Source organism: Ursus arctos, unplaced genomic scaffold, assembly GCF_023065955.2.
Source record: "Ursus arctos isolate Adak ecotype North America unplaced genomic scaffold, UrsArc2.0 scaffold_8, whole genome shotgun sequence".
NCBI classification, from domain to species: Eukaryota; Metazoa; Chordata; class Mammalia; order Carnivora; family Ursidae; genus Ursus; species Ursus arctos.
This window is the reverse complement of record NW_026623100.1, coordinates 64,558,650-64,582,701: the sequence shown is the minus strand read 5'-3', so window position 1 is coordinate 64,582,701 and position 24,052 is coordinate 64,558,650. Positions and strand designations below refer to the sequence as shown.

General features: G+C 44.3%; 1 protein-coding gene across 1 annotated transcript; it reads left to right on the top strand.

The window, feature by feature from the left end:
- The first annotated feature begins 12,843 nt into the window (after positions 1 to 12,843).
- On the top strand, positions 12,844 to 24,017 carry NRBP1 (nuclear receptor binding protein 1). Its single transcript, XM_026521021.4, has 18 exons — positions 12,844 to 12,972; positions 16,193 to 16,422; positions 16,614 to 16,736; positions 17,174 to 17,275; positions 17,668 to 17,757; positions 17,910 to 17,950; positions 18,299 to 18,393; positions 19,875 to 19,958; positions 20,142 to 20,200; positions 20,349 to 20,447; positions 21,814 to 21,946; positions 22,119 to 22,224; positions 22,368 to 22,418; positions 22,516 to 22,651; positions 22,868 to 22,921; positions 23,007 to 23,070; positions 23,333 to 23,388; positions 23,465 to 24,017. The coding sequence occupies exons 2-18, from the start codon at positions 16,213 to 16,215 to the stop codon at positions 23,567 to 23,569; spliced, it is 1,608 nt and encodes a 535-aa protein (XP_026376806.1). The 5' UTR covers positions 12,844 to 12,972; positions 16,193 to 16,212; the 3' UTR covers positions 23,570 to 24,017.
- The last annotated feature ends 35 nt before the right edge of the window (positions 24,018 to 24,052 follow it).

The following is a 24,052-nucleotide window of genomic DNA, read 5'->3' as shown; positions in this document are numbered from 1 at the left end:
GGGATTCAAGGGACCACCCCCCAAGCCAGGCAACATTGCCTTGAAATTAAAAGGTTAACTTCAGAGTATAATGTGACACCAGTTCAATTCAAGATCACTCAAAATATAAAGTGTTAACATAGATGATCCAAAACCAGCTAACATACTTATAAAACTTAAAGCACAAAGTTTTAAAATGCTCATAGAAAATTCATAGTGCCTTGAAAATACAAGACCCCCAGAGGGTGGCCAGCCAGGATTGAGAAACTCAACCTGCTTACGAAAGACGTTAAGTAAGGAGAGAATGAGAGGAGGGTGAGAAGTTGGGAAGTCGGTCCTCCCAGGCTTCCCTGCCCTCCTCAGGCTTTCCCTAGAGCTCCTAACTCTATTTTGACTCTTCATGGACTTCCTTCACTTCCTGTTTCTGATGATATTATACTATTCATAAGATATTGTCTTTGGGACCTCAGCAGTTGTGTATGTGTTTTTAAGATTTTGTTTTTAAGTAATCTCTACACCCAATGTGAGACTCGAAACCCTGAGATCAGGAGTTGCACGCTGTACCGACAGCCAGTCAGGCACCCCAGAAGCTCAGTAGTTTTGATACTATATTCTTTCCTGTGTGTGATGAAAGGTGAAAGATTGATCCAGAGAAGGGAAAAAAACCTTGGGTAAGATTTAGAGCTAGGAAAGAAAGAAAGCTGATATTTTGACATTATTAGGAAAAAGAGAGGAAAGAGTCCATTTCTGAGGTTCTGGGCCAACCCATACTCCTCTTTGTACTCCTAAGTTTTAAAAGGTCCCCAATAAAAGCAACTTTTTTTTTTAATGTTGAAGAAGTATTATTTTTTCAAGTTGCAGTCTTCTGGGGCACCTGGGTGTCTCAGTTGGTGAGTGTCCGATTCTTGGTTTCGGCTCAGGTGATGATCTCAGGGTTGTGCGATCAAGCCCCTGGTTGGCTCTGTGCTCAGGCAGAGAGTTGGCTCGAGGATTCTTTCCCTCTCTCCCTCCCTGTGCTCTCTCTCTTTCTCTAAAATAAATAAATCTTTGAAAAAATATTAAAGTTGCAGTCTTCTATTTCTAGAAGGCCAGATATACATTCATCTTACAGCCATCCATCTTCACTCCTGGAAAGCACCAGAATGAGCCCTCTATACATACATAAAGGAACTATCCCACCTTTATCCTAAAGAAAATTTTGAAATGACATTAACCAAAATTCAGATGTTTCACACTGAGATGCTGGAGCTTTTTTTTTTTTAAGATTTTATGTATTGAGAGAGAGAGGGAGCGAGAGAGAGTAAGCAGGCATGAGCAGGAGAGCCAGAGGGAGAAGCGGACTCCCTGCTCAGCGGGGAGCCCGACACAGGTTTAATCTGCAGAACCCTGGGATCATGACCTGAGCCGAAGGCAGCCGCTTAATCGACTGAGCCACCCAGACACCTCTGGAGTTTATTTATTTATTAGTAACATAAAATGTTTTGCAGGACTGTGCCCTTGCAGAGAAAAAGAGATTTCCCCCCCCTAAATAAGAATATAGACTGGAATGTCTCAAAAAAATCCTTACTTGTTCTTAGGAGACCTATGCATGTTTTTATTGGAGTGTTTGCTCACAGGTGATCTCAAAACTGGAGCCCCGCTGAAGAGTGTGTGAATCTTACCTCCGCATCTCATATGAGAGAACAGACCAGCTACACACAGCCAAGTTGTCCAAAGTCTGGAAAACGTCGGTGACTCCCGGGATTGTGTGAATAAGCAGGCCAATGTGGAGGTGAGTTTTTCCCCCTAAGGAAAAGGATAGTTCCTCAGTCAAATATTCTAGAGTAGGAATAAACAGGCCTTGAGCTGGAAAAGGAAGATGCTCTCTGGCCCCGTGCCTAATGCTGGCATTAGGATACCAAGAAGTGGCCCAGCCTGGAGCTCCTACGGGCAGAAGTGGGCCCGCTGAGCCGGCTCTGCCTTATCAGGAATTCGAAGAACAGTCACTTCTAGTGGCAGCTGTGGGCTCCTCTTCGTTTTAATGTCTGTGCCTCGGTGTCTTGTTAAATAGTTAAAGCTTTGGGGAATAAAGTAAAGAGATTTAGGTCCAGTGGGTGGGACCCTGTGGAGAGCTCAAAGGAGGTGATGGCAAAGTTCAAGAGCAGCAGTGTTTGGGAGCAGGGGCCGCTGGCAAAAGCAACGGTCATTTCTAGGGAGGATCTGTGGCATACTTACCCATTCCTTAGGGATTCCTCAAAATCCTTTAGTAAGAGAACTCCTTTGCTCTATTGGCTGTTGAGGATTGAGGACACACAAGTTGAGTCTGACAGATTGACCCATGAAAACCACAGGGTTACTTAGAAAAACCCTGCTGCTTCTTGTGGTCGCCATGAGGACAAACGTTCTTAACTGAGGCGCACATTCAAAGTAATAAGTGACTGGGCTCCTGGGTGGCTCAGTCAGTGAAGCGTCTGCCCTCGGCTCAGGTTAAGACCCCAGAGTCCTGGTATCCAGCCCCGTGTCTGCCTGCTGCTCCCCCAGCTTGTCCTCTTTCTCTCTGTCAAATAACATAAAATTTTAAAAATCTTAAAAAAAAAACAACAACCATAAAACAAGGCAATGAATGACCTCACATTTGTAATCTCTTGACCCTACAGTTTGCTAGGGACAAACAGCCGTAGTAGGAAACCTGCCAGCTGGAATCCTGCTGTCCACCCAAATGGTTTTCTTTCCACTGTTCTGTCTACTCCTCTCAAATGGTTCTTTCCTCAACCTTGATAATTTCCTCATGTGTATGTTTAGCTCAGTTCACAGACAAAACCTTGAGAAGATCCTTCTACAAAGTTCCATAATTCTTTCTCTGGTGTCACTCCATCCTTTCTGGCTCGCTGCCCCGGAAATGTTAGCCACTTTGGTCTCCCTGAACTCTTAACTCTGTATTCTCAATGCAGTGACATTCTCAGGCTCTGTTTGGGTTTCCTCTCTCCACAAAGTGGCCTGAAAACTCAAGGCAGTAAGCTGGAGTGCTCAGAGGATTTACTTCATGTTTCCCTTCTCTCAGGGGCCACTATCCTGTGTGTGCTGCCTATTATCCAATAACTGAAAACTGTTGCTTTATGTATTTTACCCAGTGTTCTACATGGCGAAGGCAGGAGGGTAAATTTGGATCCTGTTAGACAATCATGGCCAGAAGTGGCAGTTTTTCCCAAGCAGTTTTATCAATTCTTGTTTTAAATAGGTCTTTCAGTGAGATTGGGTGTGGGTGTTTTTGTTTTTTTAAGCCCTTCATTGTTTCTGGCATATCAAAATGTATTTTGCCTTCACTCTTTAATGACAATTTGGCTGGAGATAAAATTCTACTTTTACAGGGAAGTGTTTTATCAGTCTTACTGTCATTCCATAGGTAATCCGTTTCTTTCTCACATCTCTGGTAGCTTTTACAATTTTTTCTTTATCCTCTATATTTTGTAAACATCCGTATGATATGCCTCGGCATGTGTCTTTAAAATTCTTAATGTTGTCAGACACTTTCACTATCACTGTCTTTATATCTTTCTATATTTTTCTAGAATTCTCATTATACATGTTAGGGCTTTCAATACAGCCTCCCTCTGTGTGTGTGTGTGTGTGTGTGTGTGTCTGTGTGTGTGTGTGTGTGTGTGTCTGTATGGCGTTCTGAGTGAATTAACTTATTCTCTCTTCAATTATATCTAGTTTAGAGCTCTTACTTTTTATTTTCACTATTTTATTTCTCTCAGTCCCCCAAAACAAGGAGTTCCTTTACTTGCTTTTGGAGAGGGCTTTGTCACCCTCTGTTCCAAGCTTGATCCAATAATAAACAAGTGTCCTTATCAGATTCTCTCTGTAGTTTTCTCATTTACTTTCTTAAGAATGTTCTCCCTGGAGAGTTTTTCTTCTTTCCCAGATGTAAGAAACTTTGTAACAACAAAGGATAAATTTCAAGGTGAAAAGCCAGAGGTGAGGCAAACGGGGAAAAAAAATAATGCCTACGTTTGAAATCTTCAACTCTTACTGCTAGAAATTGAGGCATATGTCCCAAAAGTTGGAGTCGACAATCATATGTTTTATGGTCTAATTCGTATCTTCTGAGTCTGGAGACTCAGAGAAAGGGAGAGTTCAGGGGCGCCTGGGTGGCTCAGTTGGTTAAGGGACTGCCTTTGGCTCAGGTCATGATCCCAGGGTCCCGGGATCGAGCCCCGCATCAGGCTCCCTGCTCAGCAAGGGAGTCTGCCTCTCCCCTTCCCCCTGCTCATGCTCTCTCTCTCACTCACTCTCTCTCTTTCAAATAAATAAAATCTTAAAAAAAAAAAAAAAGGAGAGTTTAGTCTTTTCTGGACTGTTCTTCCCTCCTTTAACTGCTAGTTGAACTCCTATTCATTCTTTTAAACCCAGGCTAGACAGGTGTCAGTCTTATTCTCTGGGAAATGTTATGTATTAGTTTCCTATGTCTGCTGTAACAAATTACTGCAAACTTGGTGACTTAAAACACCACAAATTAATTTTCTTACAGTTCTGGAGACCAGATATCTGAAATCAATTTCACTGATATAAAGTTAAGGAATCCTGGTTCCTTCTGAGAACTCTAGGGAAGAATCCATTTCCTTGCCTTTTCTAGCTTCAGGAGGCTGCCTGAATTCCTTGATATCATTCCAACCTTTTGCTTCTGTGGTTTCATTTCTTTCAGTTCCATAGTCAACTCCCTCTGCCTCCCTCTTTTATGAGCACTCATGATAGTGCCTATCCTGGTAATCCAGGATAATCTCCCCATCTCAAAATCCATAATCATATCTGCAAAGTCCCTTTTGTTCTACGAGGTAACATTCGCAAATTCCAAGGATTAGAATGTGGATACCTTTGGGGGCCATTATTCAGCCTGCCACATCTTCCCAGGTATCTTTCTTCCATGAAGTCAGTCATGTCCTTCTTTATTCAGCCTATGGAACTATATACATACTTCTGTTGTTGCTCCTGTTAAGTGTTGCAACTTCTTCTTCTCCTTCCTCCTCTTCTTCTTCTCCCTCCTCCTCCTCCTCCTCCTCCTCCTCCTCCTCCTCCTCCTCTTCTTCTTCTTCTTCTTCTTCTTCTTCTTCTTCTTCTTCTTAAGATTTATTTATCTATTGGGCGCATGGGTGGCTCAGTCGATTAGGTGTCCCCCTTCAGGTCAGGTCATCATCCCAGGGTCCTGGGATGGAGCCCTGCACTGGGCTCCCTGATCAGCAGGAAGCCTGCTTCTCCCTCTCCTGCTGCCCAGACTTGTGCGCTCTCTCACTCTGTCAAATAAATAAATTTTAAAAAATATTTATCCATTAGAAAGAGTGTGTGCACAAGTGGGGGGTGGGGGTGGGGGAGAGGGGCAGAGGGAGAGAGAGAGAGAATCCTTAAGCCGATTCCCCTCTGAGTGTTGATTCCAGGACCCCAAGATCATGTCCCAAGCTGAAATAGTCAGACGCCTAACCGACTGAATCATCCAGGCACCCCAAGTATTGTAATTTTTTTGTTTACACTGCTATCTTCTCAAATAAATAGGAGCTCTTTGAAGACAGAAACTTTGTCTTATTCATTTGTTACCCTACTGCCTAGTGTGGTGCCTGGCACATAGTAACCACTAAATAAATATTTGTTTAATTAAATTGAATTTTGCTCTCTGATTCAAGCCTGGAAGTACAACTGTAAGCTGTAAAATAATGGAGTCTTAGACTACCCATGCTAAAGGAATCTCCAAAGGCCTTTCCTTATAGTCTGAATCTATGTTTTATCAGGACATAATTTTAGATTTAGGAAATTTGTCTTTATTATTACAACAAAGGTGAAGACAAACAGAAAAGCTTTACATACACGGTTTTGGCCCAGAAAAAGCTATGGAATGACCTGGTAATTATTTTAAACTCACAACATTCCTGGGAGATAAGACAGAAATAAACTTTATGCCTGTAAAACATAGAGCAAAATAAATTATAGATGAATTTGACTTAAGCATAATTGAATATAGTTGTGGAAATCAAATAATCTCAGGTGAATTATTAATTTACATGGGGTGTCTGGTTTTTTATTCCCCGGTGCCCCTATTTTTTATCCATTATGTTTATCTTAGAGTGATTCAATTTCTTATGACATGACATAGAGGTATAGAATTAAATGTTCCTATTAAACGGTGAAGCTCAGAGGCCTTAGTTATGAGTCAATGACCCAAGGAATCATTCCTAGACAGGGATAAGGTGTGTGCTAGGGTGATAGTTTGTACCCTTCAGCCTAATAACAGGCCAGGCTACTTGCATCAGTATTGCCCGGGTAGATTAGTAGACATACAGATACCCAAGTCCTCCCCCCCCATTTGGATCCCGCCGATCCTGGGAAGTCCTGGAAATGTGTGTGTTTTAAAGTGCCTCAGGTAATTAATAATTCTTAAGAAGTCTAGGCTTATCTTAATTTGAGGACCTAAAGAAATGTAAATGCCAAGTTTGAGGCAAAGGAACATTTTTGTTCTTTTGATTGTCTTCAGTTCAAAAGAGGCTCTTTTGGAAAAAAGGATCCACATTTTGTGCCTAGAGGAATGATGAGATTGGAGGCATGACTAGTGAGTCTCACACTGAAGAAGAAAAGCTTGGAGCAGAAATCCAGTAGATTTTCCAATTGCCCTGATCTATGGAAACCAAGATCTTGAAAGAGTCTGGACCGTTTTATTGAGGTATGATTTTCGTATCATAAGATTCACTCACTGTGAATTCAAAGATTTTTAGTAAATTTATAGAGTTGGGCAACCAGCATGTCAAAATGCAAGCTGTAGTGCACCTGGAAGATGAGGTCAGCAGGTCACTTGGCAAGTTCAGAATTAGACAAATAGATGTGGGCAGTCTCAAAGCATTGCCTTTCTTTATTCTTTTTTTTGAATTTATTTTTTTTATTTTTAGATAGAGAGCACACATGAGATGTGGGGAAAGGCAGAGAGAGAGGAGAGAAAGAATCCCAAGCAGGCACCACGCCCAGTGCAGAGCCCAATGCAGGACTAGTTCCCGTGACCCCGAGATCATGTCCTGAGTCAAAATCAAGAGTCAGACGCTGAATCGACTAAGCCACCCAGGAGCCCCTGCTTTTCTTTATTCTATAATTATTTAATAAATTGTTTCTTTGTTAAATATTATTTCTTTTTTGAAGAAAAAGCATGTGCTACTTATGTAAGGCACAAAGTTCAAAAGGCATAAACGGGTATTTAAGAAGTTTCCCTCCCACCCTGTCACCCAGTCATCTGGTTTCTATTCCCAATAAATTGATTCTTGATGTGGATTACTGACCTTCAGTGGGAATATTTAGGTAAATTACATTCAAGTGACAGAGTACCCAATAGTGTGTTGGAGTTTGGGAAGAAAGAGTCCTAGAGATAAATATAAATATTATTCAGGTGATACACTCAATGGATATATTTTCTAAAGTATGGTATAGAGAGAACAAAGAATATAACTTTGAGCACATTAACAAGCACCTTAATAGTTAGGACGGAAGGATAGAAAAAGGTAAGAGAAAAATTAGGATAAGAAGTTAAAAGAAAAATGAATATTGGGGCGCCTGGGTGGCACAGCGGTTAAGCGTCTGCCTTCGGCTCAGGGCGTGATCCCGGCGTTCTGGGATCGAGCCCCACATCAGGCTCCTCTGCTGGGAGCCTGCTTCTTCCTCTCCCACTCCCCCTGCTTGTGTTCCCTCTCTCACTGGCTGTCTCTATCTCTGTCGAATAAATAAAATCTTTAAAAAAAAAAAAGAAGTTAAAAGAAAAATGAAATAAATCAGTATTATAAAAAAGTAAGAGAGCTGTTCAGTGATCCCAAATACTGAAGAGGTCATGAAGAACGAAGAATGAGAAAGGGCTTTGGGAGTGGAAGTTTATAATAAACTGAGAGAAATCTTCAGCAGAGAAAAGAGATAGGATGGGATTCACATGAAGAGATTAGGAAGACAATGGTTTTTTTCTAACATACAAAGAGCTCTTAGAAGCCAATAAGAAAAAGATGACTGACCCAGTAAAAAAATTCACAAAGAACATGAGCAGGCAAAAAACTGAGGAGGAAATATAATCAAGCAATAAACATATGAAAACGATGGTACTGAAACAACTGGAAAAAAAATGAATCTAGACATAGACCTTACATACCTCACAAAAATTAACCCAATATGGATCATAGACCTAAATATGAAATGCAAACCTCTACTACTCCTAGAAGAGAACACAGGAAAAAACTGCGATGATCTTGGGTATGCTGATGCCTTTTTAGATAAAACACCAAAGACACGATCCATGAAGGAAATAACTGATAAGCTGGACTTGAATAAAATTAAAAACTTATGCTCTAAAGATGATGTCGAGAGAATTAGAAGACAAGCCACAAACTGAGAGAAAATACTTGCAAAAGACACATGGTAAAAGACTGTTATCCAGAATATACAAAGAACACTTAAAACTCAGCAAGAAGAAAACAACCCTATTAAAAAATGGGCCAAAGACCCCAACAGACACCACCAAAGAACATATACAGGTGGTAAATAAGCATATGAAAAGGTGCTCCACATCATTTGTCATCATGGAAAAGAAAACTTAAAAAATGAGATACCGGGGCACCTGGGTGGCTCAATCAATTAGGCGTCCGCTTTCAGTTCAGGTCATGATCCCAGGGTCCTGGGATCCAGCCCCACATCGGTTCTCTGCTTGGCAGGGAACTTGCTTCTCCCTCTGCCCCTCTCCTTGCTTGTGTGCTCTCTCACTCTCTCTCAAATAAATAAATAAAATCTTAAAAAAAAAGAGAGATACCATAATACATCTATGAGAATGGCCCAAATCCAGAACACTAACACCAAATACTGGTGAGGATGTGGAGCGACACTAACTCTCATACATTGCTGGTGGTAACGCAAAATGGTACAACCAATTTCAAAGACAGCCGGGTGGTTTGGGTTTTTTTTTCAAGATTTTATATATATATATATATACACATATATACACACACACACATATATATGTATACATATATATATAAAATTATAAGAATTATAAGAATGTAAATGTATATTTAATATATATAAGATTTTATATATATATATATGATGTGGTATATATACAACGGAATATCACTCACCAATCAAAAATGAAATCCTGCCATTTACAACAACGTGGATGGAACTAGAGGGTATTATGCTAAGTGAAATAACTCAATCAGAGAAAGACAATTATCAGATGATTTCACTCATATGTGGGATTTAAGAAACAAAACAGAGGAGCATAGGAGAAGGGAGGGGAAAATAAGATGAAATCAGAGAGGGAGACAAACTATAAGAGACTCTTAATCATAGGAAACAAACTGAGGGTTGCTGGGGGGGGATGGGTTAACTGGGTGATGAGCACTGACGAGGGCACATGATGTAATAAGCACTGGGTGTTATATACAACTGATGAATCACTGAACTCTACCTCTGAAACTAATTATACACTATACTTAATTAATTGAATTTAAATAAAAATAAACTTCATAAATTACCTATTAAAAAAAAAAGAAATCTCACTCCTTGGTATTTACCCAAAGGAATTGAGAACTTATATTCGCACAAAAACCCACACACAGATATTTATGGGAGCTTTATTCATAATTGCCAAAAGGTAAAAGCAACCAAGATGTACTTTAGTAGGTGAATGGATAAACTGTCGTACATCTAGACCATTGCATATTACTCAGTGCTAAAAAGAAATGAGCTATCAAGCCATGAAAACACATGAAGGATCCTTAAATGCATATCATTAAGCAAAAGACGCCAATTTGAAAAGGCTGCATACTATAGGATTCCAACTACATAATGTTCTGGAAAAGACAAAACTGTGGAGATATTAGTGGTTGCTGGGGATGGGAAGGCAGAGCACAAGAGGATTTTTAGGGCAGTAACAATGCTCTGTACAATATAATGATGGATATATGCCACTATATGTTTGTCCAAACCTATGGAATGTACAATACCAAGAGTGAACCTTAGGGTAAACTATGGATTTTGGGTGATTATGATAGGTCAATGTAAATTCATCCTCAGTAAAATGTATACCATTTTGGTGAGCAATGCTGATAATGGGGGAGAAGCTATGCATTTGGGGTAAATACATGGGAAATCTCTGAATCTTCTTAATTTTGATGTAAACCTAAAACTAATCTTTTTTTTTTAAATGATTTTATTTTTTTGAGAGACAGAGAGAAAGAGAGTGCATGCGCGGGGAGTGGTGGGGGCAGGGGCAGAGGGAGAGGGAGAGACTCTCAAGCACATACTGTCCTTAGCAAGGAACCTGACACAGAGCTCAATCCCATGACCCTGAGATCATGAACTGAACCAAGAGTTGGATGCTTAACCGACTGAGCCCCCTGAGCACCTCTAAACCCTAGCATATACTCTTTATATTGATATCCTTTTATTTTTTTAATTTTTTTTAAAAGATTTTTTAAATTTATTTATGAGATAGAGACAGCCAGCGAGAGAGCGAACACAAGCAGGGGGAGTGGGAGAGGAAGAAGCAGGCTCACATCAGAGGAGCCTGATGTTGGGCTCGATCCCATAACACCGGGATCATGCCCTGAGCTGAAGGCAGCCGCTTAACCGCTATGCCACCCAGGCGCCCCTTGATATCCTTTTAAAGAGTAACTTGGCAATATACATTCAAGTTAAAGTGCTCTTAGTTCTTGACTTAGCAATTCCATTTTTAAGAATGTATAAAAATAATTTTCACAAACAAAGATGTGTGCAGCAGGATTTTATTACAGCTTTGTTTATAATAATAAATGTTGGAAATAACCCTGATGCCCCCCAGTAGTTACTAATTAAACGGACAACGGAATACTCTACAGTGGTTAAAAATTAAAGTAATGCTATATGAGCTGCCATGGAAAAAAGTAAAGAGTAAACTGAAAGAGATTATGTAGTATCAGCTTGCTTTCATTTTAAATTATATACACATATATTAATATACACAGAAAAAATGGAGATACATACATCAGTCTTATTTTGGTTAAGTAGGATTACAAGAGATTTTCACATTCTAATAGCAATTGTTAATTCACAATATTCCATAGGATTCTTGTATTAAATAAATTAATATGTCATAAGGCAAAACAGTGGACCACAGCACATGGAAGCTATTATATAAATATTGTCACACTATGTTAAATATTTTAAAAATACTTTGATTTTTTTTACAACAGATATGTATTATTTTTTATTTTTTTAAAGATTTTATTTATTTATTTGACAGAGAGAGAGAGCCTGTGAGACAGGGAACACAAGCAGGGGGAGTGGGAGAGGAAGAAGCAGGCTCCCAGCAGAGGAGCCTGACGTGGGGCTCGATCCCAGAATGCCGGGATCACGCCCTGAGCTGAAGGCAGAAGCTGAATGACTGTGCCACCCAGGTGCCCCTATTATTTTTTAAAGCAGGAAAAATAATGAGGTGGCAAAAATGCAGTGTTTGATATTTTTAAACATGAAAAGTTAAAAATAAAATGAGAGCTGGAGGATGCCAATGGGTTCTCTATGCATATTTGAAAGAAGGAGCTAATTGAAAAGGAAAGGTTGATAATGATAAGGACCTGACAGAAGAGAATGAGAAACTATGATGATAATATCAACTGATATTTAATGAATGTTTATAGTGGACCTGGTGCTCCAATTGCTTTGGAGCCCCCAAGGAAAAAAAGTTAACCTGGAGAGGAGGAGGTACAACCTTTTTTTGAAGATTAGAACAAAGAATTTTAACCTCAACTCTTCTGAAATTATATGCTAAATTTGGTGGACAAATCCATTTTTTAAATATTCAAAACAAGATCCATAACTTCCAGCAGATTTCTAAAAGTGTAAGCCCTCTCTTTCAAAGGTCAAGAATCAAAGGATGAAAGATGGGTTGCAAAAAATAACTATTTTGAGGCGAAGAGATGAGAAAATGAGAGGGCTTTTGCCAGATACTGTATCCTTCTTTGTATTAGTTAAGAAGGATTAGAGATTTCCTTTAAGGACAGTGAAATTTAGTGATTATGACATTCCCAAGTTGTGACAGTTGATTCATCTTCCTCCCTCCATAATATACGTCTAATGGCAGAACGAATTTATATCGCTGGGGCTCAGCGTTTAGTTTTCACAGATCAATGGGCTCACCCAGAATCCTTTCTTTCCACTTCTTCGAAGTCAATCCAAATTCTTTCCAAACATCTTCTCAAGGAAGACTTTGATAAATCTTACTGTTTGGATGTCAGATCTGGCTCCTATCAACTTTTGGTGAATAGCTTAACGCCTCTGATTCAGTTTTTTGCATTTGCCAATTAGCATTGAAGGATAATTTCAATGTCTCATGAGAATCAAACGAGTTATCTGTGAAAACCTCTTGCAAAGTTTTGGCAACTATCGGTGCTATGCAATTTTCAGGAATTTTCAGAAAATATTCAGGAAAATTTTTAAGCTTTCTGAAGAATTGGTGTCCTGCGCAGTCTCACCCCTCGCCCCGCCAATAATGAAAGTGGGTGGGCGCTCCTCCCGGACTGAGGCTACGTCTTTCGCTCCTTTTGTCTTTTAGTCAGACCAGAACTGTCATGGCGCCTTCAAGAGAGAGGGAAGGCCTTCCTTTCACCCAGCAGAATCATCGGGAGCACCTGGGCTGGACGGAGGGGTGGACAGAGAGACCAGCCGCAGTTGAGATCGAAGACACCGAAGCCTCCGAGAGGTCTCGGCCGGACAGGCTCAAGGGGAGGAGACAGGGTTGAAGACTATGCCAGCGAGCTACCGTCTTCCCGGGGCACCGCCCATCTTGGCCGCCTTATCCAATGGAAACCCAACGGCAGTGCGGCACCGCCCATCTGTTGGTCGGGACGCCGCGAGGGCGGGGCCCGCAGTTCGGTTGCGCTGCGAAGCGCAGCTGTGAGGGAGTCTCTCTGGTCCGCGACCCCGAACCCGAGCTGGAGTTGAAGCGCAGGCTGCGGGGAGCGGAGTCGGGAGGTGAGCGCCGAGGGGAATGAGCGGGAGGAAGGGGTTCGGCGAGAGGACGTAAGGGTCGGTCTCCGCTGCCCGGGGCGCTGGGACCCGGGCAGGCGGGTGTCTGGTGGCAGCTCTGCTCGCTCGGCGGCTCAGGCCCGGCCCGGCCCGCCGGAGCCGAGGGGCCGCCCCGGCCCCACAGTCTCTGCCGGGCCCGCCCGGCCTGCCCTGAGTGGCGGCGACCCGGAATTCTGCCGGTGCGGGGCGCGAGGCCCTGGCGTTCGTGTAGAACTGGGGCTGACGAGAGGCGGGGCCGGCGGCGGGGGCGGTGGTGGCGGGCCCCGCGGCCTGCGGAAGCGCAGCGTCGGGGCCGCGCCTGCTGGCGGAGGCCAGCGCGCCGACTGCGCGGGGGCGTGGCCTGCGCCCCTGACGGCGCCGCGGGGCCGGCCTTTGATGAGGTGGCGGCCGGTGGCTCTCGGGCCTGCGGGGTTGCTGGCGCTCCCTTGCAGACTGCGGGCAGGGCGACCTGTTGGAGCGTGAATTGGTCCCCTGCGCTTGCTTGACGTCTGACCGGACAGTCCTGTCGGTCCCGGAGGCCCTTTGGTCTGGTCGGGGTGAGGGTAGCTCAGAGGCCCGGGGCCTGCGAGCTGTTGCCGAGGAGTTGAAATGCAGAGGGGCTGCAGCCCAAAAAATAAAAGTCTCCGAGAAAAGCTTTGCGCGACGATCTACCTACAGTGCTCAGAAGTGAACACAGTTTTCTCGGGGTTGCTGGAGGCGGCGAGGAGAATCCCTTGTAGGGGCGTAAATGACCTTTTCCGTATGTGATCTTTTAAACCTCTGAACGACCCTGAGATGAAAATCCCAGCGTTACAAAGCTTTCTTCATCAGGAGGGGAAGTGCTGGGGGATCTTGGGCGGTACCTTCATTTGCCTGCAGGGGAAAGGTTGGGGAGGGAGAAGACGAGCACATTCCAAGGATGTGTCTGCGACTGGAAAAGGCCTGGCTGCTTTTGTAGTGTTTTGTGGGTTAATTGTCTGTGCCCTGAGTCCAGAGGTTTCCTTAGAGCCCATTGGTTGGTTATAGCCTTCCTGTATTAGAACTCCACTGGTATTTCCTATTGTAATCTCGCTGGAAATTTTACTTAGCTGTTCAGATTCAAGATGCATTCTATAAATATAGCTGTTCTAGGAAGTAATCATTTGAACTTTCTTACCATTTTCTTAGTTACTTTTCAGGGGAAGAAAAAAGGAAAATGATCTCTAACTCGTTTTCTGGTAGATTACTAAGATAGGTAGTAGCTTTCTTGGCTGGTTGAATAAACAGGGGAAGAATATCTTGCCAGATTTTCTCTGTAGTGCGTTGTGGTTCTCTGGTATTTACTAGAATGTCATCTAGTAAGAATCTCCTGATTTGGGTTAAACACAGTGTGGGCTGAGGATGGAGATGGGCAGAAAGGGGTATCCAAGAGTTCTAAAATGAGGGCTTTTGGAAAGATTGGTGTTGATCAGAGGCTTCTATATTCTGAACTTAGAGGAGGAAATCTACTTTCCAGAATGTCAGTTTCATACTGGAGCACTCCTTCAAGCCCAGCACACAACAGGTTTTAACTCCTTCACAGCCTTTGTTCTTAGAGATTTAGAATACCATTCAGCGGTTGTCCTGAGACTGGACAAGTTAGCGACATTTAGCTTTTGAGAATTTTTTCTTCCAAGTAGCCATGTGCCTTGAAAAAAATATTATACTATTTCCTGTAACTGCTATGTCTTGAGTTATTTGTTCTTTTTTAAAAAATTTTTTCTTTTTAAGATTTTATCCATTTATTTGAGAGAGGGAGAGCAAGCTTGTGTGCATGAGGGGGAGGAGGGGCAGAGGGAGAAGCTGATTCCAGGTTCATCCCAGGACCCCAAGATCATGACCTGATCCAAGACAGACGCTTAACTGACTGAGCCACCCAGGTGCCCCTTGAGTTATTTGTTCTTAAGGGAATATCTCTGTCAGATCTAGTATCCCAGCGGGTGGAGCTTTGAGCTATGTGAATGAAATGAGAGCTGGAAGCTGAAAGTCCTAGATCTGTTTAAATTTGTGGCTCCATGATGCGGGCATCTCATTTATTTTATTCACTATTGTATCTCAAGTACCTAGCTCAGTGCTTGGCCTACAGTAAGTGCTTAATAAACATTTGTTGAATGAGTGAATGAAAAAAAATGTTGCTAACCAATACCCTTGCACACTCACATCACAGGGAAGGTGAGGTCATCAGGGATGAAGTCACTAACCACTGCCAGTCACCTGGCCCAAGGGTAGCCTCAGCATGGGCTGACAGACTTGATCTCTGTATAGGAGGGCTGGCTAGGGAATGCCAGAATTCTAGTGGAATAAATTAGCTGAGGGTTTCAGCCGGATAAATTTGCTGAGAGTGCTACAGGTCCAGCCTTAGGGCTGAATCAGTGGAACATTTTGGGGTCTGGAGTCATCTGTTCTGAACAGGGCCCATGTAGCTTAGTTCTTGAGCACAGTGAAAACAGAGGCAGGCGAGGATTCAAAGGGAAGACTATTGAGTGAGTATTGCTGAGAAGGAGTGATATCTGTCCCTGATTTGGCTGTTCATTTGGACCTTACTAATGGGGGTTGTATTGTCATAAATCTTAGGAGGCTTGCCACTCCTGGTGGGTTATCTTCAACCAAGATAAATTCCCTTCTGTAGACTAAGTAGTTAATGTTTCAGTTTTCAGACAGGACTAATTTGATTTTGAATTTAAAGGAATTAAGGGAGGTGTATTTTTTTTCCTTTTTAACTGCAGATGAGGTTAATTTTTTTTAAAATCAAATATCTTCTTGCTTTCCTTTTTTTTTTTTTTAAGATTATTTATTTATTTATTTGACGGGGAGAGAGAGAGTGCCAGCGAGAGAGGGAACACAATCAGGGGGAGTGGGAGAGAAATACGCAGGCTCCCAGCGGAGGAGCCTGATGTGGGGCTTGATCCCAGCATGCCAGGATCACACCCTGAGCCGAAGGCAGACGCTTAACGACTGAGCCACCCAGGTGCCCCCAGATGAGGTTATTAGGATTAATGGTGAAGCCCAGTGTGGGGCTTGAACTTACGACCCTGAGATCAAGACCTGAGTTGAGATCAAGAGCTGGATGTTTAACTGACGAGCCACCCAGGTGCCCCAGAATTAAATCTTTAAAGGTCTGTCCTGACCCTCTCTGCCTTCTCCCTCCATCCTTCCCCCACCAATGCAGGCCTGAGTGTTCGTTCCAGCATGTCGGAGGGGGAGTCCCAGACAGTAGTCAGCAGTGGCTCAGACCCAAAGGTAGAATCCTCGTCCTCAGCTCCTGGCCTGACATCAGTGTCACCTCCTGTGACCTCCACGACCTCAGCTGCTTCCCCAGAGGAAGAGGAAGAAAGTGAAGATGAGTCTGAGATCTTGGAAGAGTCACCATGTGGGCGGTGGCAGAAGAGGCGAGAAGAGGTAAGGTGGTGGTAATGTCACTCTTGGGGGAGTGAATTCTAAGTGCAGAGTGGAAGGGGAAGGTCTCAAAGGGGCAGACCAAACTTTAACAGATAGATCAGAGCCTAGGAAAGAATGATCATATGGAGTATTAAAATGGAGGGTTTATAAGGTAGCTTTAATAATTCCTTTCCATTTGAATTTCTTCTTAGGTGAATCAACGGAATGTACCAGGTATTGACAGTGCATACCTGGCCATGGATACAGAGGAGGGCGTAGAGGTTGTGTGGAATGAGGTCCAGTTCTCTGAGCGCAAGAACTACAAGCTGCAGGAGGTAGGTAATGGTGAAAGGATATAGGCTGTGGGGTGTTAGACTGCAGGTGTTATGAAACAAGGTGAAACCAGAGGAGACAGACCATAAGAGACTCTTAGTCTTAGGAAACAAACAGGGTTGCTGGAGGGGAGGGGGGTTGGGGGATGTGGTGGTTGGGTGATGGACATTGGGGAGGATATATGTTGTGAGCGCTGGGTGTTATGTAAGATTGATGAATCACAGACCTATTCCCCTGAAACAAATAATACGTTGTATGTTAACTAATTGAATGTAAATTAAATAAAAGCATGCAGGTGTTAAAGAGGAATTGGTGTTGAGAAGCTGATTAGGAGGAGAGTGTGTTGGGATTAGATCATTTCTGGGGAGGGATAAGGAATGGCTTTTCAGGATTACAGTGATTTCTGAACCCTGTTATCCCACTCTCTCCCCTCTCTCAGGAAAAAGTCCGTGCTGTGTTTGATAATCTGATTCAGTTGGAACATCTCAACATTGTTAAGTTTCACAAGTATTGGGCTGACATTAAAGAGAACAAGGCCAGGGTAAGAAGTTTTTCTTGAGCTTACCCCAGACAGACTAGCTACATTTATTGTTCTTTTTCCATTCAGAGATGAAAATAAGGTAGTTTTGAAACAAAACTGGAATCAACTGTTGTGGAGAGAAGAGAGTAGGGCTTTGCCCATGACCTATGCCTTTTGTCTGGTGATGGACAGGGCAGAAATGAGCAAACTTCTGTTTCCTTCCCATAGCTCTTATTCTTCGGTAGTTTTTTTTTCATCCTCTTAAATCTGAGGAAGTGGTGCTTAACAACAAAAGGAGGGAAACTTAACCATCACCACCAGCCTTCCAAATATAATATATATTTGGTGTGCATGTCATCAGGTAGGGGATCATTTCTACTCTAAGGCCTTATTTGAGTGCTTTGCCTCTCTAGGTCATTTTTATCACAGAATACATGTCATCTGGGAGTCTTAAGCAATTTCTGAAGAAGACCAAAAAGAACCACAAGACTATGAATGAAAAGGTATGGAGGGAGAACAGACGAGGCTTTAGGCTGGTTTGGGGGTTTTAAAAAGATTATATTAATCATGAAGCTAATCAGGAAGGGATGGAGGGGAACTAGTTAGAGGGTTAAGAGAGGGGATTATTGCTGACCCTTTAATCAAACTTTTCCAGGCTTGGAAGCGCTGGTGCACACAAATCCTCTCTGCCCTTAGGTAAGTAGGATCTGGTTAGTGTTTTTCCCCAAACGGTTTTTAGAGCATTTCTCTGCTGTTCTTTTCTGCCACTGCCCACTTTTTTTGAGTCCTATACTGTCAAAATTAGGCCCCTAATTTTGGTCTTTTAAAGAGTCTATCCTAATCCCTAACCACGATACTATCTCCGACCTCTTTCTCCTAGTGCTTATCCAGCTATTTAACTCATCAGGCATAATGGAGATTCAGAGTGTGGGGATTATCTTTGTGGTGACCAGCAGGAGACCAGGCCCTTGCTCCTCTTAACCCTTGGGTTCCCCCTGCCCTTAATTTCCCAGTGGCCCCTCTAACAGCCCAGTGCCCCCACAGCTACCTGCACTCCTGTGACCCCCCCATCATCCATGGGAACCTGACCTGTGACACCATCTTCATCCAGCACAACGGACTCATCAAGATTGGCTCTGGTGAGGGGAGGGAGAGGTTCTGGGCAGGGGAGCCTCGGGAATTTGGGAACCATGGGGGTAAGATGAAAGGAGTGGGGAGAATAGAGCAAAATTCTGAGGCGTGGGCTGGTGGTAAGAGATAGGACTTTGCTAGCGGTCATTCATAGGGAGAGGCCAGTCAACTAAGGGTAGGGTCTAATATTATACCTTTTTTGGAGGGAAGCAGGTTAATCCAGAGATCTTGATAGGAGGTTGGGAAAGGGCAAGAGATGGGTCTAAGGTCTGACTTGAGCCCCTGGGGCCAGACCCTATCAAAGGAGGTTCCAGGCTGTGCCTGCTGTGAGTGCTTTCATTTGCCGTGTATCTGTGTGCAGTGTATAACATTTCTGTGTGCCGTGTCTGTGTGTGGTTTGTGTGTCCATTTGTCTGGGGCTTGGCTGCTCCATCGCTCACAACTTTTCTCTGTTTTCCTCCCTCCCGCTTACGGGCTGCTCTGTTCCCAACAGTCTTTCATAGGATTTTTGCTAATGGTGAGAGCTCCCTGTTGCCCCACTTGGGGCTCTGTTTGTGCTCCCTCTGCTCCCCTTTGCGGCTGCCCAGTGCATGCAGTCGTGGGAGCGAGCCCTGTTACCCTACCTCCCCTGCCTACTTATCCCTGCTTGGCTTCTCCCTAACAGCCCCACCTGCTTGCCCTTCCATAACTTGCTTGTTTCCTGTGGATTCTGCCTGGCTGGCCATTTATGTCCTGGATTCTTATTTCCCTTCATCATCAGGCTGGTTCCTTAAATCATACTGTGCTCCCAGACTCTCTGTGATTTGTAGTCATTGTTTATGATCTGAGTGAGTCCAAACTGGGCCAGGCCCTGGTTCCTCGTTCAGGCTTGTGGCAGCAATGGTGAGGAATAAGGGAGTAGAGCAGGAGTCTAAAATTTTGATGGATTAAATGTGAGACTGATTCAAGGGTATTGGTTCAACTTTGAGTTGTTTTTCAGTTTCAGTCGGCAAAGGTGGGTAAGAAGGAGGCTATCTAGTTGGTTGTACTGTTAATCCTTCTTACCCTTTTTTTATCCAAGTTTCTGAGATCTTTAATTGTCCCAGATTAGGAAGGGCTGCCTAAGTTTTTATGCTATTTGCAGGGTGGCTGAAAGAACTAGACCAAACATTTAGATATTCCTGAGCTCTGGGGAAGGTGAGCAGATCACAAGCAAAAGTTTTTCCTTAGCCTCCACTGCTTCTTGGCCAGCTCAAGGACCCTTATATAGCTATTAGTTGAGTGTGGAGTTTTTGTTGCTACTGAATTAGGGACCTTAAATGAGAAGCAGTAGACCCAAGAAAGGAGAAGTAGGTGGTGTGTTTAGTTGTGGTTCAAGATGGGAAAAGGACGGGTTTGCGCCTTGAGGGTTAGAGTCTTCAGGAGAGAATTTGGCTTTTGGGGACCTCTCTGGAGTGAGACTGTGCTTTGTTGATGGTGGTCAGATTGTGGGTATCTCCCCTACTCCCAGTGGCTCCTGACACTATCAACAATCATGTGAAGACTTGTCGGGAAGAGCAGAAGAATCTACACTTCTTTGCACCAGAGTATGGAGGTGAGGCACCAGTTTCTCTGCCCTCTCCGTGTTCCCGGGTTTCCACCTTATAACCTGACGCCCAGAGATAATAGAACTGAAACTTCTAGTTCTCTGCTGGCATACAAAAAGTTTTTAAAAGGCATTTCTGCCACTCCCTGCCCCCATCCTCTGATTCACCAAAGCCTCCTCTGTTTTCCCTAGAAGTCACTAATGTGACAACAGCAGTGGACATCTACTCCTTTGGCATGTGTGCACTGGAGGTGAGGAAACCACAAACTGTGGTGATGGAAAGGGGTCAAGTTAGAAGATGGAAGGGGGAAATGGAGGAAGGACAAGTAAGGTCTTGAGGGGTTGATTCTGGAGCACTGAGTTCTGAAGTTTCTATTGGTCTTTTCTGGTCCCCTGCAGATGGCAGTGCTGGAGATTCAGGGCAATGGAGAGTCCTCATATGTGCCACAGGAAGCTATCAGCAGTGCCATCCAGCTTCTAGAAGACCCATTACAGAGGGTAAGAATCTTCTGGATCACTCCCTCAACAGACTTTGAAATGTTTTTGGGTTTTTCTTCCTTTTTACTTGGAATATGCTCTCTTCTAAGAGCAAGAAAACAGAAAGGACAGGCAAAAGCAGTGAATATCTGAATATTTCCCTAGGTGGCATCTACTTTGTTTTTTGTATACACACACACAGGTTGGGAGTAAAGGTTATGTGTTAATTTAGGTGTGTCTACCTGGAGGTAAACTAATTTAATGGTTACCTCAGGTAACTGGTATATGCTGTCAGACAACCATCTTGCTATTTTTAACAAATTGATCAGTTTGAATTAAATCCGTCATTTGGGGTTTTATATTTATATAGTTTTAAGTAGGGAAAGTGCCCTGAAATAACGAGCTAGGATTTAAAGGGTATAAGGTTATGAATCAGTAGATAGACTATAGTAAATAGACTATAGGAAGGTCCAACAAGGATAGGTTGTAACTCATTAGACAATGTCCTGAGGCTAGTGTGGAGTAAATTTCTAGTTCACCATTAGGTTGGGGCATTCAACTGACAGATTAGGTTTATCACCTTCTTGGCCTTCAAGTTTGTAAGGAGGAAAAGAAAAGCAGGTTAGGGGCGCCTGGGTGGCGCAGTCGTTAAGCGTCTGCCTTCGGCTCAGGGCGTGATCCCGGCGTTGTGGGATCGAGCCCCACATCAGGCTCCTCCGCTATGAGCCTGCTTCTTCCTCTCCCACTCCCCCTGCTTGTGTTCCCTCTCTCGCTGGCTGTCTCTCTCTGTCAAATAAATAAATAAAATCTTTAAAAGAAAAGCAGGTTAATTGTCATGGGACCTAGGGGAGGTGGGAAAGGGCAGGGGTGTATGTGGAGGAAGCTTGGGGAAAGCCAGTGAACTTCATAAATGATGGTAGGAGACAAAGGAGATTGTGGTAGTAGGCTTGGGAAATAAAAAGATGGCTTATACTGTTGACCACAACAGATAGGTTTGGGAACAGAGAAAGTAACTTTGATGAGGGTCAGAGAGGAAGGTAGGCAGTGAAGGTGGGGTATTAAAGCACAGAAGTAGAAAATTGGGAAAAAATTTTCAGAAGTTTGAATAGTAAAAAAAAAAAAAGCTTGTGGTTGAAGAGTGAGTAGAAAAACAATTAAAACCGGAAAAACAGTGAAGTATACCTTTCATATACTTCAGAGTCTTCTCTCTATACCTGAGAGTCTTGAGAGCCCTTTCAAATACATGTAAGAGTTTACTCTGTCAACCAGTGCTGACCGCCTGGTATTTACGAAGCCTGTGCTACGTATAATGAGTGATGAAGTATCATGATGAACACAGTAGCCTGGTTGCCAGATGCCCGCTCTTCTTCCTCATTCCCTTTTCTAGGAGTTCATTCAAAAGTGCCTGCATTCTGAGCCTGCTCGCAGACCAACAGCCAGAGAACTTCTGTTCCATCCAGCACTGTTTGAAGTGCCCTCGCTCAAACTCCTTGCTGCCCACTGCATTGTGGGACACCAACGTGAGTCCCCTTGGCCCTGCTAGGAATTATCTTCCTCTCTGGAGCGTCACTAACAATGCTCTCTTTCCTTTTCCACTTCCAAAGGAATTCTTTACCCCCCAGAACCCCTGGGCCTTCCATGACATTAATCTGACTATCCCTCCGTAACTTCCCATTTCACCATGTCCTCCAGACATGATCCCAGAGAATGCTCTGGAGGAGATCACCAAAAACATGGATACCAGTGCTGTCCTGGCTGAAATCCCTGCAGGACCAGGAAGGGAACCAGTTCAGACTTTGTGAGTAACTGAGAGGGTCTGAAAAGGACAGATTTGTCACTACCACTGAGGGTTCTGTCAACTGTCCATTCTTTGGGAATTGTTGAATCTGTTGTTTTGCTTATTTCCTTCCTTTCACTTGCTTGCTTTCTTTTCTCTTGCAGGTACTCTCAGTCACCAGCTCTCGAATTGGATAAATTCCTTGAAGATGTCAGGTGAGAGAAGGGTGAGAGGAAAGGCTTGCTTGAGGAAGTGGGGTGGGTGTCCTGAGGCATTCACAGAGCCCATGTGACCGGTTTGATCTTGCTCTAGGAATGGGATCTACCCCTTGACAGCCTTTGGGCTACCTCGGCCCCAGCAGCCTCAGCAGGAGGAGGTGACGTCACCTGTTGTGCCCCCCTCTGTCAAGACTCCAACACCTGAACCAGCTGAGGTGGAGACCCGCAAGGTGGGGCTATGTGCGTGTGGAGGTCTCTGTGGTCATGGTGGAAGGGAGAGGACACGTCAAATAAGGCTTTGTCCTTTAGAGAGAAGAATGTGTTTCTGCTTTCTACAAGCTTGTCCTGTGGGCTGGAAAGTCTTCCAGCCGTCGGGGGCTTTTTGTTGCCTGGCAGTACTACTGTTGTGACCCTCTGTGGTGACCCTCTGCGTGCCCTCTCCCTAGGTGGTGCTGATGCAGTGCAACATCGAGTCAGTGGAGGAGGGAGTCAAACACCATGTAAGGCTTGGGGCCAGGACTGCACAGGGCTGGGTGGTCGGGGTGGAGAAGAGGCGCCTCATTTTCTGACTGTCCTCTTCTCCAGCTGACGCTTCTTCTGAAGCTGGAGGACAAACTCAACCGGCACCTGAGCTGTGACCTGATGCCAAGTGAGTCTCTCCTTCCCCTCAGAGGAGGAGAGTCTGAGTCTTATCTGTGAGGGACATTCTTAGGGGCGGGGAAGAAGGTTACAAGGCGTCAACACATTGACACACACAGAACAAATGTCTTAGTTCCTAAAACTGGAGGGTAGACCTGACAGTTTTGCTTGTATCATTCTTGGCCAACTGGGCCGACTGGACTGGGGCTGTTGGAAGGGCTCTGGGCCCCTTCCTCCCACACCGTGCTCACCGTCTCCCTTTTCTCTGTCAGATGAGAACATCCCCGAGTTGGCAGCCGAGCTGGTGCAGCTGGGCTTCATTAGCGAGGTGAGCTTTCTGCCTTCAGCCGCCCTGGCCGCTCCGTTCTGCTCTGGCCCTGTCTCACCCAGCTCTTCTCCCCCAGGCTGACCAGAGCCGACTGACTTCTCTGCTAGAGGAGACCCTGAACAAGTTCAATTTTGCCAGGAACAGCACCCTCAACTCAGCCGCTGTCACCGTTTCCTCTTAGAGCTCACTCGGGCCAGGCCCCTAATCAGAGCTGTGGCCGTCACTAGACGCGCGACAGCCTTCCTGCCCTCTCCCCCCAGTCAGTATTACCCTGTGAAGCCCCTTCTCTCCTTTATTATTCAGGAGGGCTTTGGGGCTCCCTGGTTCTGAGCATCACCCTCCCCCTTCCCCTTCTCTTCCTCCCCTCTGCACTTTGTTTACTTGTTTTGCACAGACGTGGGCCTGGGCCTTCTCAGCAGCCGCCTTCTAGTTGGGGGCTAGTAGCTGATCTGCCGGCTCCCGCCCAGCCTGTGTGGAAAGGAGGCCCACGGGCACTGGGGGAGCTGAATTCTACAATCCCGCTGGGGCGGACGGGGCGGGAGAGAAGGGTGGTGCTGCAGTGGTGGCCCTGGGGGGCCATTCGATTCGCCTCAGTTGCTGCTGTAATAAAAGTCTACTTTTTGCTAAAAGCGTCGTGTGTGTGTGCGCCTTCCCCGCTAGGGGG